This window comes from Tachyglossus aculeatus, chromosome 20 (genome assembly GCF_015852505.1).
Source record: "Tachyglossus aculeatus isolate mTacAcu1 chromosome 20, mTacAcu1.pri, whole genome shotgun sequence".
NCBI classification, from domain to species: Eukaryota; Metazoa; Chordata; class Mammalia; order Monotremata; family Tachyglossidae; genus Tachyglossus; species Tachyglossus aculeatus.
In genome coordinates this window covers 32,090,726-32,108,825 of record NC_052085.1, presented here as the reverse complement: position 1 = coordinate 32,108,825, position 18,100 = coordinate 32,090,726, and the positions used below count along the sequence as shown (strand labels likewise).

General features: G+C 58.3%; 1 protein-coding gene across 1 annotated transcript; it reads right to left on the bottom strand.

Annotated features, from left to right (window-relative positions):
• Positions 1-722: 722 nt before the first annotated feature.
• On the bottom strand, positions 723-17,702 carry LRRC32 (leucine rich repeat containing 32). Its single transcript, XM_038761938.1, has 3 exons — positions 17,151-17,702; positions 5,898-5,988; positions 723-3,038 (listed from the first exon to the last, which is right to left on the bottom strand). Exons 2-3 carry the CDS (start codon positions 5,982-5,984, stop codon positions 843-845), a joined length of 2,283 nt encoding a protein of 760 aa, XP_038617866.1. The 5' UTR covers positions 5,985-5,988; positions 17,151-17,702; the 3' UTR covers positions 723-842.
• Positions 17,703-18,100: the final 398 nt, after the last annotated feature.

The following is an 18,100-nucleotide window of genomic DNA, read 5'->3' as shown; positions in this document are numbered from 1 at the left end:
TGTCCTGCATGGGGCTCACAGTCGTCATGCCCGTCTTATTCATTCATTCGATCATATTTATTGAGCGCAAACTGTGTGCAGAGCACTGTACCAAGCGCCTGGGAAGTACAAGTTGGCAACATATAGAGACGGTCCCTGCCCACAGAGGAGGTCACCGAGGCCCAGAAATCGTGAGGTTGCCCTGCATGGGGCTCACAGTCGTCATGCCCGTTTTATTCACTCATTCATTCATTCGATCGTATGTATTGAGCGCTTACTGTGTGCAGAGCACTGTACTAAGCGCTTGGGAAGTACAAGTTGGCAACATATAGAGACGGTCCCTGCCCACAGAGGAGGTCACCGAGGCCCAGAAATCGTGAGGTTGCCCTGCATGGGACTCACGGTCGTCATGCCCGTTTTATTCATTCGATCGCATTTATTGAGCGCTTACTGTGTGCGGAGCACTGTACTGAGCGCTTGGGAAGTACGAGTTGGCAACACATAGAGACGGTCCCTGCCCACAGAGGAGGTCGCCGAGGCCCAGAGAGGCGAAGCGACTTGCGCCAAGCTGACGAGTGGCGGAGCCGGGATCAGAGCCCCCCGAGCCCGCGCTCTTTTTCCACCGAGCCCCGCTGCTTCTCTGGAAGTGGAGTCGCCCAAGGTCTCTCGGTGGGATTCGACGCCCCCCCACCACCCACCCACCCACCCTCTGACCTCCAAGCCCGGGCCCTCGCCACGTAGGCCGCGCCGCTCCTCCTTCAACCCCGTCGGCTGTTGGGCGAGGGTTGGAGGGAGCGGGCGAGGCGCCCGGACTCCCGGGGGTCCCGGAGAAGGGGCCGTCGGGGGTGGGATGGGGGGGTCCCTCAGGCTTTGAGCTGCCGCCGCCGGAGCCCGTAGCGCCGGGCGCAGGAGGAGGAGGCCGGTCCCGCCAGCAGTAGAAGCAGCAGCGCCAGGAGGAGCAGCGCCAGGAGCAGAGCCAGTGCCAGCAGGAGCTGCCAGGCGTCCGGGCCGTCCGGGCCGTCCTGGCAGTCGTCGGGGCGCAGCTGGCACACCCGCACCTCCTCCCGGCCGGCCGGGCCCCGCGGGAGGCGGCAGGTGAGGCTGGCGGGCTCCGGGAGCAGCGCGCTGCGGCCGCGCACCAGGGCGGCCAGCCAGGCGTTCCCGCAGCAGCTCAGCGGGTTCCCGGCCAGGTCGAGGGTCCGCAGGGTCCGGGCCAAGGCGGCCACGTCGGCGGCCCGCAGGTGGCTGAAGCTGTTGTTCCGCAGGTCGAGCACCCGCAGGGAGCCGCCGGCCGGCCAGCGGGGCAGCCGGCTCAGCCGGTTGGCGGCCAGGCTCAGGCGCTCCAGGTGCGGGAAGAGGGCCAGGGGCACGGCCAGGGCCGCCAGCGCGTTGCCCCGCAGGTGCAGGGCGCGCAGCCACGGCTCCAGCCCGTCCAAGGCCCGCGCCCCGAGCCGCAGCCCCGGGTTGCCGGACAGGTCGAGGGCGGCCAGCGGCGAGCCCCGGAAGGCGCCGTCGGGGAGGCGGCCCAGCCCGTTCTCCGCCAGGTCCAGGTGGCGGAGGGAGGCCAGGCCGGACAGGGCGGCGCAGCCCCCGCCCACGGGCCCCGGCCCCGGCCCCGGCCCCGGCCCGGGCTCGCACACGCTGACCCTGTTGCCCCTCAGGTCCAGCAGCCGCACGGCGGCCAGGCCGGCCCAGGTGGCCGGGGGCAGCGCCTCCAGCGCGTTGCGCTGCAGGAGCAGCTGGCGCAGGCGGGCCAGGCCGCGGGCCCCGGCGCTGAACCGGCGCAGGGCGTTGTGGCTGAGGTCCAGCACCTCCAGGGCGGCCAGCCCCGGGCCCCGCGCGGGGCCCGAGAAGGCCCGCAGGCAGTTGCGGCTCAGGTTCAGCACCCGCAGGGACGCCAGCGGCTCCAGGAACCCGGCGGGCACCGCCTCCACCTCGTTGGAGCTCAGGTCCAGGTGCTGCAGCCGGCCCAGGGCCCTCGACGGCCACTCGCCGCCCTCGGGGCCGTCGGCCGGGCCCAGGCGGATGAGGTTGTTGGCCAGGCTCAGGTAGGTCAGCTGGTTGGCCGGGGGCAGCCGCGGGAAGCGCAGCAGGCGGTTCTCCCGCAGGTCCAGCCAGCTGAGACGGAACTGGCCGGGCCCGGGACTGGGGTCGGGGTCCAGGTGGCCGGAGTCCGGGTCGTCGGGGGAGGCCAGGTGGCCGGAGTCCGGGCCGTCGGGGGAGTCCCGGTGGCCGGAGTCCGGGTCGTCGGGGGAGTCCAGGTGGCCGGAGTCCTGGCCGTCGGGGGAGTCCGGGCCGCCGGGGGAGTCCAGGTGGCCGGAGTCCGGGCCGCCGCGGGAGTCCAGGTGGCCGGAGTCCGGGCCGCCGGGGGAGTCCAGGTGGCCGGAGTCCGGGCCGTCGGGGGAGTCCCGGCCGCCGGGGGGGTCCGGGCCTTCGGCCACCTGGAAGCTCTCGATGCTGTTGCGGCTCAGGTCCAGCCGCCGCAGCGGGCGCAGGCTGAAGTCGGAGATGCAGGTGATGGAGTTGGTGGAGAGGTTGAGGACCGACAGGCGGCTCAGCCCGTCCAGCGCCCCGTCCTCGATGTCCAGGACCACGTTGCTGTGCAGGTCCAGCTCCTCCAGGGCCGGGCAGCCGCGGAACATGCGCGCCGACAGGCGGGTGAGGCTGTTCTCGGCCAGGGACAGGGAGCGCAGCGCCGGGGCGGCGCGCAGGAAGGCCTCGGCCAGGCCGTCGAACAGGCGGTTGGCCGACAGGTCCAGCCTGGCCACCCGCGGCAGGAGGCCCAGCCCGGAGGGGCCGGGCGGGGCCAGGAGGTCCAGCCGGTTGCGGGCCAGGTTCAGGTGGGTCAGCTGGGGCAGGCGGGCGAACAGCCCGGCCTCGATGGCGCTGATCCGGTTGGCGCTGGCGTCCAGGTGGCGCAGCGCCGCGTAGAAGGCCAGGGGCTGCTCCGTCAGCCTAAGGAGCCGGTTCCCCGACAGGTCGATCTTGCGCACGTCGGGGTGGAGGGTGGCGGGCACCTGCTCCAGACCCCGGGAGGGGCACAGGGCGTCCAGCTGGGCCTGCGGAGGGCCGAGACGGGGCCGGTCAGAGGGCCCGGGGACCCCCCCCTCCCTCGCGGTCCTGCCCGCAATTCACTCAATCAATCAATCAATCCATCAATCAGTCGTATTTATCGAGCGCTTACTATACTGTACTAAGCGCTTGGGAAGTACAAAAGTTGGCGACATATAGAGACGGTCCCTGCCCAGCAGTGGGCTCACAGTCTAAAAGGGGGAGACAGAGAACAAAACCAAACGTACTAACGAAATAAAATAAATAGCATAGATATGTACAAGGAAAATAGAGTAATAAATATGTACAAACTTATATACATCTATACAGGTGCTGTGGGGAAGGGAAGGAGGTAAGATGGGGGATGGAGAGGGGGCGAGGGGGAGAGGAAGGAGGGGGCTCAGTCTGGGAAGGCCTCCTGGAGGAGGTGAGCTCTCAGCAGGGCCTTGAAGGGAGGAAGGGAGCGAGCTTGGCTCAATCAATCAATCGTATGTATTGAGCGCTTACTATGTGCAGAGCACTGTACTAAGCGCTTGGGAAGTACAAAAGTTGGCGACATATAGAGACGGTCCCTACCCAACAGTGGGCTCACAGTTCCCCCACTTCCCGCTCCCGCCGGGCGCCCAGGCCGTCTCTTTTCATACCAATAATAACGACGGCATTTATTAAGCGCTCGCTGTGTGCCGAGCACTGTTCTAAGCGCCGGGTAGGTCACGCGGTGATCAGGTTGTCCCACGGGGGGCTCACAGCCTTCGTCCCCGTTTCCCAGAGGAGGGAGCTGAGGCCCAGAGACGTTAAGTGACTCGCCCCAAGTCCCGCAGCTGACAATGGGCGGAGTCGGGATTTGAACCCACGACCTCCGACTCCCAAGCCCGGGCTCCTTCCACCGAGCCGCGCTTTTCCGTTACTCCCGCCCGCCCGGGGAGGATTAGAGGATCCGCCGTGCAGGGTGGGGAGGGAGCGGGGGAGCTTCAGGGTGGCGCGGGGAAGGTCAGGTTTAAGAATCGGGTCCGCCTCTCCATCCCCCCCATCGTACCTCCTTCCCTTCCCCACAGCACCTGTATATATGTATATATGTTTGTACATATTTATTACTCTCTTTATTTATTTATTTTACTTGTACATATCTATTCTATTTATTTTATTTTGTTAGTACGTTTGGTTTTGTTCTCTGTCTCCCCCTTTTAGACTGCGAGCCCACTGTTGGGTAGGGACTGTCTCTATATGTTGCCAGCTTGTACTTCCCAAGCGCTTAGTCCAGTGCTCTGCACACAGTAAGCGCTCAATAAATACGATTGATTGATTGATTGATTGATGCAGGCCGGGACCTCGAGAGAGGTGGCGAGGGCGGGGGGAACCGCACAGGGATGGCGCATCTCCTCCAAGAAGCCTTCCCAGACTGAGCCCCACTTTTCCTCATCTCCCACTCCCTTCCGCCTCCCCCTGACTCTCTCCCTCTGCTCGTCCCCCCTCTCCCCGCCCCACGGTCCTCACGTATCTATCTGTCATTTTATTTATTTGCCTCGAGGCCTGTTTACTTGTATCGATATCTGTCTCCCCCACCTCTGGACTGTGAGCTCGTTGTGGGCAGGGACTGTCTCTCTTTTCTTCTGTAGTGTGCTATCCAAGGGCGCAGTCCGGTGCTCGGCGCACAGTAAGCGCTCAGTAAATACGACTGAAGGCATGAATGAATCGTGGGCCACACGGGCCGGGATCAGAGGACCGGGACACAGGGATCGGGCGGGATGGGGCTGGGCGGGTGTCCCGGGGCGGAAGGATGTGAGGAAGCCGGGGGAAGCGCGTGGTTGACATTGTTGCCGTCCCGGTTTCCTAAAGAAGCCGCAGCAGGAGAAGGGGGTGGTCACCCTGCTGGAGACCCCCGCCCTGGTTGCAGTAGAGGGAACTAGGGGTGGGGAGGGGGCGTCGCTGGGGTCTGAACTGCGCCAGCGGGACACACAGACACACAGACACACACACACACACACACACACATACACTCTTTGGGGGTGGGTGGGGGCAACCTAGGATCTCGGGCTGTCGACGTTTGGGCCAGGCCTGTGGAAGGAGTGGCCCGGAATGCCCTCCCTCCACCCATCCACCAAGCTAGCTCTCTTCCTCCCTTCAAAGCCCTACTGAGAGCTCACCTCCTCCAAGAGGCCTTCCCAGACTGAGCCCCCTTTTTCCTCTCCTCCTCCCCATCCCCCCACCCTACCTCCTTCCCCTCCCCACAGCACCTGTATGTATGGATGTACAGATTTATTACTCTATTTTACTTGTACACACTTACTATTCTATTTATTTTGTTAATAATGTGCATCTAGCTTTACTTCTATTTATTCTGATGACTTGACACCCGTCCTCTTGTTTTGTTTCGTTGTCTGTCTCCCCCTTCTAGACTGTGAGCCCACTGTTGGGTAGGGACCGTCTCTATATGTTGCCAACTTGTACTTCCCAAGCGCTTAGTACAGTGCTCTGCACACAGTAAGCGCTCAATAAATACGATTAAATGAATGAAATGAAAAGGAGTCCCAGGGCTGGAGTGGGTGGTGGGAGTAATAATAATAATAGTATTTGTTAAGCGCTTACTATGTGCCAAGCACTGTTCTGAGCGCTGGGGTAGATGCAAGGTCAACAGGTGGTCCGGACGTGGGGCTCACAGTTTAATCCCCATTTTACAGAGGAGGGAACTGGGGCACAGAGAAGTGAAGCGACTTGCCTAAGGTCACACAGCAGACACGCGGCCGAGTCGGCATTAGAACCCACGTCCTTTGACTCCCAAGCCCGTGCTTCTGCCTCTAAGCCACGCTGCTTCTCGTAGGGGAGGGGACAGAGCAAGACCCCCTCCCCCCTCGCGGGAAGACCCTTACCATGTCACAGGGAGACTCCTCCAGGGGCCGGAAGGTGCAGATTCCTCCCTCGGCCGCGAGCAGGACTAAAAGGAGGCAGAGGTTCATGGTTCTGGGAGGGACGAGGCAGTGAGATGGACGATTAGACTGGAGGAAGTCTCCTCCTGCCCCCCGCCCTCCGCCCCATCAACCACAGCTCGAGCCGCCTCCTCCAGGTAGCCCTTCTGGCTTGCCCCACTCTGCCCCTCCAAGCACATCGTTTTGGACAGCTCGATTTGGGCTGTCAGGGTGTCTGTCCGGACCGGGGCTTCTCCAGTTGGGTGGCTGTGTCCTCACACTGTAAGCGCTCAGTAAATACGATGAAATGAAAGGAATGAATGTCCCGCCTCCCCCCCCCCCACCCCCCAGACAGGGGGGTCCGAGTCTGTTGCTCATCACAGACCCCCCAAGGCTCGGCTCGGCCCCGTGGGACCACACAACAGACCTCGGCGCCATCACAAAGGTCATCAAATGCCAACCGCGTTCATCTCCCCCAAGAGACCTTCCCTGATTAATCCCCGCCTTCCCCGTCCCGCTAGCCCTCAGCATCTTCGGTATTTCCCGGATTTTTTTTTTAACGTCTATCTATTATTCATACCTACTCGTACACACTATAAAGTACTGTATTTTTTTCCCATTTGTGTCCGTTTGTCTCCCTCGTTGGATCGACAGCTCTTCCAGAGTAGAGGCCACACAGCTTCTGCCTGCCCCCAACAGACGCCCAGTCCAACACCCGGAATTCAGTGGGCATCCATTCCAGCACCCAGTTGGCACCAGTCTAGCACCCGGCATTCAGTCAGGGCCCGATCCCAAGCCCAGTACACGGTAGCCCTTGGCAGTCAATGGGTGCCAAGCATTCACCCATGTGCTCTGCACAGAGTAAGCGCTCAGTAAATACGATTGATGATTCAATAAGAGCCCAGCCCAGCACTTGGCAAAGAGTGGGCGTCCAGTCTAGCTCCGGGCACATAGTGGGCTCTGTCAGTGCCATGATACCGCACTGACCCTGGGGCTGATCCGGGCCCAGCAGGACCCCATCTGATCCCAGATGCCGGAGAGAGTCTTGATCCTGTAGTTGTTGCTCCTCAGGAAAGGAGGCCCTGAGGGAAGCCGTCCCCCGGATCCGGTTTTGGGGGTGCCCCGAGGCTCTGCCAGGGGCGGGCTACAGGCCGTGCCAATCCCGGTCCCCTGCCAGGAGCAGGCGGGACGCGGGGAGGGAAAGGCCGGGATGCGTCAGGCCCGGGAGGCCGGGAGAGGTTGTGGGGATGGGGCAAGGCCGAACTGTCTCTAAATGTTGCCAATTTGTACTTCCCAAGCGCTTAGTACAGTGCTCTGCGCATAGTAAGCGCTCAATAAATATGATTGATTGATTGAAGGGGCTCAGTCCCGAGCCCCGAGGAGCGGGACCCGGTTATTTATTGTCCTCCGGCCTCCCCATCCCATTGTTCGGCGGGATTCAGGAGGAGTGGACACTTCCTTTGGCAGAGTCCAGGCCGGCCGGACGGCCGGGGAGGGGGGACTTCCAGGAAACGGCCACGTCAGGCCCTCGGGGGGCACAACGCCTGCACCGGGGGGGGGGGGAGTCGGCACCCCGAGCTCCCCTCAGCCCCCCGACCCTCTCCTCCCTCCCTGCTCACAAGGAAAGGCCAGGAGCAGGGAAGATTGTCGAAAGAAAGCGCTTAGTACAGTGCTCTGCACACAGTAAGCGCTCAATAAATACGATTGAATGAATGAATGAAAGAGCCCGGCTTGGAGAAGCCTGAGTAATCCGTATTTATGGGTCAGTGAATGGGAACTTGGACGTGAGCGGGGATGAGTGTGCCTGCACACCACATGTGGGGGTCGGGGTATATCTGGGCGCACCAGCGTGTGGTGTGTGTGTGTGTGTGTGTGTGTGTGTGTGTGTGTGTGTGTGTGTGTCTGGATCGGCCTCTTTGGGAACAACTGGGTGTGTAGGGGAATGTGCGGGCTGGGAGGTGGGCGTCTCTGGGTGCGGGACACTAATTTGGGAGCAATTTGCTTTGGGAAACTGGCAGGTTTGGGACAACCCAGGGGTGAGGCTGTGACTTTGGCCTGTTCTGGAGAAGCAGCGTGGCTCAGTGGAAAGAGCCCGGGCTTTGGAGTCAGAGGTCGTGGGTTCAAATTCCGGCACCACCAACTGTCAGCTGTGTGACTTTGGGCAAGTCACTTCACTTCTGTGGGCCTCAGTTACCTCATCTTTAAAATGGGGATGAAGACTGTGAGCCCCCCCTGAGACAACCTGATCACCTTGTAACCTCCCCTGAGCTTAGAACAGTGCTTTGCACATAGTAAGCGCTTAATAAATGCTATTATCATTATTATTATTATTATTCTGCTGGGCAGGGATCAGCACCGGGCTCAAGGCTGGGTCACAGCCTTGACATGTTGGGCCCAAGAGTCGGGGCAGCCGGGAGTTCTGGACTGTGAGGCCCTCTTCCTCATCAGCGCTTAGAACGGTGTCTGGCACATAGTAAGAGCTTAGTAAATACCGTCATTATTATTATTATTATCCGGGTCGGGGGCCTGTGAGGACCCTCCCCACACAGCTGCTCCGAGGGTCCTCATTAGCAGCCTGGCCTATTGGATAAAGCCAGGGCCCGGCAGTCAGGTCATGGGTTCTAATCCCAACTCTGCCACTTGTTGGCTGTGTGACTTTGGGCAAGTCACTTCACTTCTCTGGGCCTGTTCCCTCATCTTTAAAGTGGGGATTGAGACTGTGAGCCCCCCCGTGGGACAACCTGATCACCTTGTAACTTCTCCAGCGCTTAGAACAGTGCTTTGCACATAGTAAGCGCTTAATAAATGCTATCGTCATTATTATTATCTGCTTGCATCCACCCCTGCGCTTAAGAACAGTGACTGGCACATAGCGTTTAACCAATACCACGACGGTGATTAAATACCGCACTTATTAGACCCCTGCGGTCTGACTGCCTGCGCGGGTCTGTCTGGGTGTCTGTGTATCTATCTCTGCCTGGTCTGCCGGTCTGTCTTGCTTTCGGCATGCTTGGGGGTCCGGCTGCCTCAGTGTTTCGGAGGTGCCAATGGGCAGGGTGCCTCTGCAGGTGGAGGGCTTGCCCTCTCTCCAGTCCAAGTCCGCGGAGGCCCCTCGGTTCCCCCGCCTCGAGGACCCCCTCCCCACCCCCCGGCCTCCTCGGTGGGCCTCTAGGGAAACGGCAGCAGAGGGGGAGTGTGCTGACCTCCCCACGGATCCCTCGGTGGGCCAGGGAAGCCACGGAGGAGTTGGCCTGTCTGCAGTCCGGCCCCTGTGGGGGTAGTTTCTGGGGTCCGGCTCCCGGGACTCCGAGCCCAGGTACATATTTATTACTCTATTTATTTATTTTGCTTGTACATATCTATTCTATTTATTTTATTTTGTTAGTCTGTTTGGTTTTGTTCTCTGTCTCCCCCTTTGAGACTGTGAGCCCGCTGTTGGGTAGGGACTGTCTCTATATGTTGCCAACTTGGACTTCCCAAGCGCTTAGTCCAGTGCTCTGCACACAGTAAGCGCTCAATAAATACGATTGATTGATTGATGATTGATTGATTGAGACCCCTGCTCCTTTGGCAGAGCCGAGATGGGGGTCGTGGGTGCCGGGGGAGGGCAGGGCGGGTGAACCCGCGCACGGACGGGGGTTGGAGCTTCCCTTTACCTTGTCCTTCTGGGGTCCGGTGCTGAGGGGTCATTTTCCCCGGCAGCCAGCCCGTCTGGCCTCTCCGTCCCTTCCCGTCCGTCCCGTCCGGGCAGTGGACTGGGAGGGGAAACCGGGACATGTGGAGAGAAATATCCCGCTCTCCTTATTTGGACCCGGCCGGCCTAAGGTTAAATTAGGCACTTTGCTGGGCTGCCCCCCCCTCCACCAACCTCTTCTCAATCAATCAATCAATCAATCAATCAATCAGTATTCTCCCCAGCGCTTAGAACAGTGCTTTGCACATAGTAAGCGCTTAAGAAATACCAAAATTATTATTATTATACAAGGTAATCAGGTTGTCCCACGTAGGGCTCAGTGTCTTAATCCCCATTTTACAGCTGAGGTGCCTGAGGCGCGGAGAATAATAATAATAATGATGGTATTTGTTAAGGGCTTACTATGTGCCAGGCACTGTACTAAGCGCTGGGGTGGATACAAGCAAATCAAGTTGGACACAGTCCCTGTCCCATCTGGGGCTCACAGTCTGAATCCCCATTTTACAGATGAGGTAACTGTTGTTGTCCGTCTCCCCCTTCTAGACTGTGAGCCCGTTGCTGGGTAGGGACCATCTCTGTATGTTGCTGACTTGGACTTCCCAAGCGCTTAGTCCAGTGCTCTGCACACAGTAAGCGCTCAATAAATACGATTGAATGAATGAATGAATGGTATTTATTGAGCGCTTACTGTGTGCAGAGCACTGGACTAAGCGCTTGGGAAGTACAAGTTGGCAACATCTTTTAGACTGTGAGCCCACTGTTGGGTAGGGCCTGTCTGTATATGTTGCCAATTTGTACTTCCCAAGCGCTTAGTACAGTGCTCTGCACATAGTAAGCGCTCAACAAATACGATTGATGAAATAGAGACGGTCCCTACCCAACAGTGGGCTCACAGTCTAAAAGGGGGAGACAGGGAACAAACCCAAACATGCTAACAAAATAAAATAAATAGAATAGATATGTGCAAGTAAAATAAATAAGTAAATAGAGTAATAAATATGTACAAACATATCTCACCCCCCCACCCCCCCACCCCCGCCCACCTCACCGGGCTTGGGGCCACGCGGGGTCCTAGCGCCTGCCTCGCTCCAAGAATCCGTGTCCGGCCGGACAGGGGGGAAGGGGAGGGAGACCCCCCAACTCCGGGCCGGGTTTTAAATAGCAAAACCCGGTCCTCCTCCTCGCCCCCCGCGGCCCCGGCCCGGGCCAGGAAAAAACAGGGCGAGGAGGGGGCGGCTCCGAGGAGGAAGCGTTTCCCGCCAGGGAAAGGGACTTGGGAAAATCCTGGGGACCGGGAGCCGTGGCCTGGGCGTGGGAGGGCCCAGCTGGGGGTGGACTGGGGGTGGGGAGCACATGCTCCCACATCCCCTCTACTCCCACCACCAAGAATCATAATAATAACGGCATTTATTAAGCGCTCACTATGTGCAAAGCACTGTTCTAAGGGCTGGGGAGGTTACAATCAATCAATCAATCAATCAATCGTATTTATTGAGCGCTTACTGTGTGCAGAGCACTGTACTCAGCGCTTGGGAAGTACAAGTTGGCAACATATAGAGACGGTCCCTACCCAACAGTGGGCTCACAGTCTAAAAGGTTATTACAAGATTATTAGGTTGTCCCACGGGGGGCTCACAGTCTTCATCCCCATTTTACGGATGAGGTCACCGAGGCCCGGAGAAGTCTTTCTACTTGTCCGTCCCCCGACACTCTGCACGCAGTAATCCAGCAGTGGTATTTATGGAGCGCTTACTGGGCACAGAGCGCTGTACTGGGCGCTTGGGAGAGGGCACTACCTAAGTCTACATGTTTTGTTTGGTTGTCTGTCTCCCCCTTCTAGACTGTGGGCCCGTTGTTGGGTAGGGACCGTCCCTACATATTGCCGACTTGGACTTCCCAAGCGCTTAGTACAGTGCTCTGCACACAGTAAGCGCTCAATAAATACGACTGAATGAATGAATGGAGTCTATATGTTTTGTTTGGTTGTCTGTCTCCCCCTTCTAGACTGTGGGCCCGTTGTTGGGTAGGGACCGTCTCTATATGTTACCGACTTGGACTTCCCAAGCGCTTAGTACAGCGCTCTGCACGCAGTAAGCGCTCAATAAATACGATTGAATGAATGAATGAACTGTTGGTAGGCCCTCCAGGGGTTTACAGGCTCGCGGTGAGCTCTCTGCCCACCGTAGGCACCCAGGACAGCGCTCTGCACCCCGTGGGCGTCCAGTACTGCGTTCTGCACATCCTAGGCCCTCGCTCCTCTTGAATCCTGACCTCCTCTATCCGGGAGACACCGACAAAGGTCTGGGTCCATCTCCCTGCCCCTGGGCCCAGTTTAAGGTGCCAATGCCTCAGCGCCCTCCCTCCTCCCCTTCCCCCTTCGCTGAACTCCTGGGAGGGGCCGTCCGGGGTCGGCTTCCCGGATCTGTGGAGGGGGTCTTCCCCCCACCCTCCCCCGACCCCACGGAAATAAGTGCGTGGGGCTCTGGGGGCGGGGTTGCCGGCTTCGGGATGAGAGAGGCTGCGGTTACACCGCACAGTTTCTTCTCAATCAACACCGTCTTGGGGCTCCCAGGCTGAGACTGAACAGCCAGCGAAGCGTGGCCGAGCCGGGAGGCAGCCGTCGGGGGTGAAGGGGCAGGGGCTGGATAAATGTTGGGGCCCCCCAGGAAGCGTTGAGGAGGGGACCACCCCTCACGCTACCTATTTCTGTGTGGGAGGAGGCCTGGAGGGGCACAGAACTCTTCACCCTAACCCCAGGCCACCACCCAACCGGGCAGAGGTGTGTGGATGTTGGGGGGGGGGGGGGTCTTCATGCCCCCAAAATTGTAAAAATAACAATAATGATGGTATTTGTTAGGCGCTTACTATGTGCCGAGCACTGCTCTAAGCGCTGGAGTAAATACAAGATAATCAGTTGTCCCACGTGGGGCTCACAGTCTTCATCCCCATTTTACCAGTGAGGTAACTGAGACCCAGAGAAGCGAAGTGGCTTGCCCAAGGTCACCAAACGGACAAGTGGCGGAGCCGGGATTAGAAACCACGTCCTCTGACCCCCAAGCCCGTGCTCTTTCCACTAAGCCACACCGCCCCTCCTAATTAATGAATTGCAATAACGAATAGATGATTATAGGATTTTACCCTGATGGCGCAGGGTTTATTGTTACCATTACTATTATTAATAATACTATCGGAGTTGGCAAAATAGTAATTGTGATGTTTGTCATTTCCTTCCTCCTGTTGCTTCCTACTCCCCGTTCCTCTTTTGGCCCGTGCCCCATGTAAGGATGGAGAGGGGGTCATCCTCAGTGAGGACCCCAGGACGGGCCCCGGCTGCTCTCGGACCCCAGGAAATGCAGGGCTTGAACATTACTCTATTTATTTATTTATTTTATTTGTACATATTTATTCTATTTTATTTTGTTAATATGTTTTGTTTTGTTGTCTGTTTCCCCCTTCTAGACTGTGAGCCCGCTGTCTGGTAGGGACTGTCTTTCTTTGTTGCCGACTTGGACTTCTCAAGCGCTTAGCACAGTGCTCTGCACACAGTAAGCGCTCAATAAATACAATTGAATGAATGAATGAATGAATCCCCGATCCCTGGTCCTCTCCCAAACCCTGACCCCCAACTTCTCTCCCCCACCGAGCGTCTCCCAAAGCCACCTATCACCCCTTTCCCGCCTATCACCCCTCTCCGATTTCTAGAGAATGAAAGGGAGGCCGGTAGAGAACTCTGGTTTGGTATAACTCTGCCCTTGGGGATCCCCAGTTCTCACTCCCACAACCTGAGACCCTCATGAACCCCCTGGGGGCCAGCAGAGAAAGCTGGGGACAGAGCTGGGATTTCCCAATGGTTGCGAGGGTCTAAATTTAGTCCTTCGGACAAAGTGGGGATTCCCCCCTTCATCCCCACCCTCTCCAGGCCAGCACCAGAGCAAGACTAGCTGGACTCCTCTGGCCCAACTCAGAGCCATCAGGATGGCAGGCCGGCCCCAGATAACCCCTGGTGATCCCTGCCTCCCTTGGTCGAACCTCCCGTGGCTCTACGGGGAGGGCCCGGGCCTGAGCCCCTTCCCTGAATCCTGTCCTATTAGACACGGTGGGTGGTCTCTGATCACCGAAACTACCCACTTAGGACCGACCCAAAGGGAATTGGCCCAGTGCTGCAGTAGGAGCGATTCAGGTTAGACTTAAATCCTTTCTGACCGGCAGAATCACCAGATCCTTAAACAGATCGTCTAAGGAAGGTTGTGGGACTGCCCTGCTTGGAGATAAAGTGCAATAAGGCCTAGTAGGAGTTACAAGACCCAGACTCTAATTTCAGCTCTGCCACTGGCCTGTGCAAGACCCTGGGCCAGTTCCTTAACTTCTCTGTGCTGTTTTCCTCATCTATCAAATGAAAACTCTGAAAAATCTGTTCTCTCGCCTACTTAGATTCCGTACCCCATGTTGGATAGGGACTTTTCTCTGGCCTTATTATCTTGACTCTACCCCAGTGTTTAGAAGAGGGGCATGTAAGGGCTTAATAAGAATAATGAAGGTATTTGTTAAGCACTTACTATGTGTCAAGCACTGTTCTAAGCGCTGGGGTAAATACAAGGTAATCAAGTTGTCCCACGTGGGGCATTCAGTCTTAATCCCCGTTTTACAGATGAGGTAGTTGAGGCACAGAGAAGCGAAGTGACTTGCCCCAGGTCACGCAGCAGACAAATGGAGGACCTGGTATTAGAACCCTCATCTTCGGATTCCCAAGCCCATGCTCTTCCCACTAGGCCATGCTGCTTAAAAAATACTATTATTATGATTATTATGAATACTAGTAGTAGCAAAGGATTGGACCAGATAATCTCTCCAGGTCTCCTCCTCCAGAGGCCGGACCCAAGCACGGGTCGATATGCCCAAGCATCAGGAAGCTGGCTGGGCAGGGTGACTTCCCATCCTTCCTCTCCATCCCAGCATCTCCAGGGGCCCTGCAACCCCTCCCAGCCCTCCCAGAACTGAACACGTTCAGACTGCAAACAGAAGGAGGAGGGGTCATCTTGTCCAGCCTCCTGCCTCCGAGCAAGGTCACGCCTCCACCAGGCCGGAAGCAGGAGTCACAGTGGTCAAGCAGGCGGGTGGACAGAGGGGTGGGGAAGGGTGGCAGTGAGTAGGATGAACTTTCTCCCAGGAGGTGAATTTGTCTGGGAAAAATGTTTCACGGATCGGTCTGGCTTTGGAATGGGATTTTTTTTTTTCATTTTGTTTGCTCTGACCTGGGCGGGCCCTGGGCAGCCTTGAAGACCACGTTGTCCCCACCCTCCTGGACCACCACCATTATTACCCACGGCCCCAGGAGGCCCGGGAGAGGCTGATTGACGGACTTGTGGATCCGGGCCTAGGAGCCAGGGTGTCCGGGTGCCCATTCCCAGTGCGGGCCTGGGAGAAGTACAAGTCCATGCAGGGGACGGGGAGCGGAGATCGGGAGGAAGGGAGAAGAAAATGGGGGAGTGGAGGCAACCCTACAGTGGCAGTGGGAGCCTCGGGAGCCCCCCACTCCACCCCGAGGAGTTGCTGAGGGCGACGGAGGGCGAAGTCCCGACTTGAAGAGGGAACTCCACGGAGACAGGGGGATGGCCTGTCTCACCTCTGTTAAGGATGTCTCTCCATCCCGCCCCAGACCCACGGACTCGGGCGCTTCGAGGATCCTCGGACACGAGGGTGCTGCACTGTGGCTCCGAGTATTTATGCCCAAAGACCCAACGGTGTGTCCTTAAAGGGCAGACCCCCGGTGGTCGCCGCCCTGAGGTTTGGCTTGGCCACGCCAAAGCTGGCGAGCAGCAGCCCGAAGGGAAATCGGATGAGCGTGGGAAGGGAGAAGCAGCGGCTCTGAGAAGCTAACGTTATCTCTCCCCGGCTTTTGTTCTGAACCATTTCTCGCACACCCGGTGACTCAGGCCGGCGAAGGCCCCACCCGTCCCACCCACCCGCAGACGCTCGCTCGTGGGCTGGGGTCGGGGCAGGGGGGCCTGGACCTTCCCCAGGCTTCCAGACGACTGTCTCTTCAATTGATCCGTGGCCCCAGCCAGGCACAGCAGGGGCCGAGGGTGGAGGGGCTCTGGGAAGGGACAGAGTGGGGAGGAGGAGGAGGAGGAGAAGGAGGAAGAGGAGAAGGAGGAGAAGGAGGAGGAGGAGGAGAAGACAAGGCCCCTACCCTCAAGAGGCTGCCAATCTGACGGGGAAGACGGAACCACACATGGACTGAATCCAGTCACACCCAGGCACTTAAACGGGAAAACGGCTCTCGTGACCCTTCAACCCCGAGAGAGATTCTGACGACCATTATGGCCTACTGGCTAAAGCGTGGGCCTGAGAGTCAGAAGGATCTGGGTTCTAATTCTCCCTCCACCACTGGTCAGCTGTATAACCTTGAGCAAGTCACTTCTCTGTGCCTCAGTTACCTCATCTGTAAAATGGGGATTAATAATAGTAATAACGGTAGTATTTGTTAAGCGCTGACTATGTGCCAAGCACTGTTCTAAGTGCTGTGTGAGCCACATATGGGACATGGATTGGGTTCAACCTAATTAGCTTTTACGTACCCCAGCGATTAGTATAATGACTAGCTCAACGTAAGCGCTTAACAAATGCCTTAAAAAACAAAAACACCGAAAAAAAAGGAGCAACCCCTTAACACTCAATAGCTCTGCCGGCACTAGCCATTAGGTTCAGGGCGGGAGGAATTCCCCACTATTACCTGGTGGCTTTTGGCATTTCTCAAAGCCGGGACCAGAGAGGGCAAACACTTGGCCTGAGATCACACAGCAGAGCCTGGGGAGCAGGGAAGGAAACTGAAGCAGAGATAAAAATGGGATCAGGGGCCGAGTCGGATGGCAACGTAGGACTTCCCCGCGCCCCAGCCCCAGTTCTCTCAGCTGAGCAACGACCTCGGGCGGGTCATAGTAAGCGGTCAGAGACGAGTCAACCATCTGTAGAGCACCGGTCCCGACAAAGGCCAAAGCGCTTTCTTTCCCAAAGGGGCAGCCGGAAATACAGAAGACTCCCCCAGGGCTCACGGTTGCGCCTGGACTGGGGGGTGACCCACCCCGGTCCCCCAGGGGAGCCGTGGGGATGGGGGAGCCCAGCTCTGCCCCAAGAACCCCTTCCCCCTACACCCAGCTGGCCCGGGAGACCCATCTCACGTTCGCCGTGTGGCCTCAGGGGCCACGCTCCCCCTCTCTGGTCCTGGGGATCCCCTCGACCCCCATCCATACTCCTCCTCCTCCTCCTCCTCCTTGAGAGCGGGTCGCTGAGTCCCGGAGGGGGCGTCCTCGGCCGGGGCGGGGGCGGTTAGCCGGTAGTGAGAGGGGGGCGAAGGGGGCTTCTAACACCTCTTCCTCACCCTGACCCTCAAGGTTGATCGAAAAGGCTCTGAAGCCCCGGGTGATGGGAACGTCCGAGGGTCCAGGCCGAGTGGGCTCCCTCCGTGCCCACCCCTTGCTCCTTCCATCCTACCCCCGCCGCCTCCCTCAGGGCCCAGGACCCACCTGACGGCCTACCGAGCCTCGGAGGACTCCCGCCTCCTGTTCTTCCTCCTCCTCCTTCTCCTTCTTCTCCTCCTTCTCCTTCTCCTTCTTCTCCTCTTCCTCCTCTTCCTCCTCCTGCTCCTGCTCCGGCCGGGTCCGGGAGGAGGGCGAGTCTGGGGCCGTGGGAGCCGAGATGCAGGCCTGCTGGCGAGGCGCGCTCAGCTCGGGAGAGGGAGAAGAGCCCAATCCGGGGGGAAGAGGAAAAACTTAATGAAAACCTCCCGACAGCCTCCCCCGGGCCCAGAGCAGACCAGAGCCCGGCCCCTCCCAGCGGCCCAGCCAGACTTCCAAACCGGGCTCTCCCCCGCCTCTTGTCTCCTCTGCCTGTCTCTGTCTCTCCCCGCCCCTCATCTCTGCCTATCTCTACCCCTGTGTCTCATCTCAGTCTCTGTCTGTCCCCGCCGCTCATCTCGGCCGGCCTGTCTTTCCCCCACCTCTCATCTGTCTGCCTCTGTCTCACCCAGGCTCTCTCGGTCTTTGTCTGTCTCTGTTTCTCTTACTCTTTTTTCTGAATCTGTCTCTTATCCTTTGTCTTTTTTGGTCTTTCCTTCTTCTCTTGGCTGCCTCTTAGTTTCTGTCTCTCTGCCTCTGTCAGTTTCTGTCTCTTTCTATGTCTCTCTCTGTTCACCTTTGCTTCTCGGACCCACCTCCTAACTCTGTCTCTGTTTCTGCCACTCCTTCTCTAACTCTGTCCGGTCCCCATCCATGTTGGACACCAGATTTGGCCTGGCTGGCTGGTCTTTCTCCTCCCTCTTTTCCCTTCTCCTCTCTACCCGTCGACCCATCGATTCTCTCTATGTGTTCCTCTGGGCGGTGACGAGGAGAGGAGAATGTGTGAGTGGGAATCTAGGGTTACAGAATGCTGGGGTGAAGTTCTGGGGGTGCTGAGAACTAGAGAGGGGAGAGCTCTA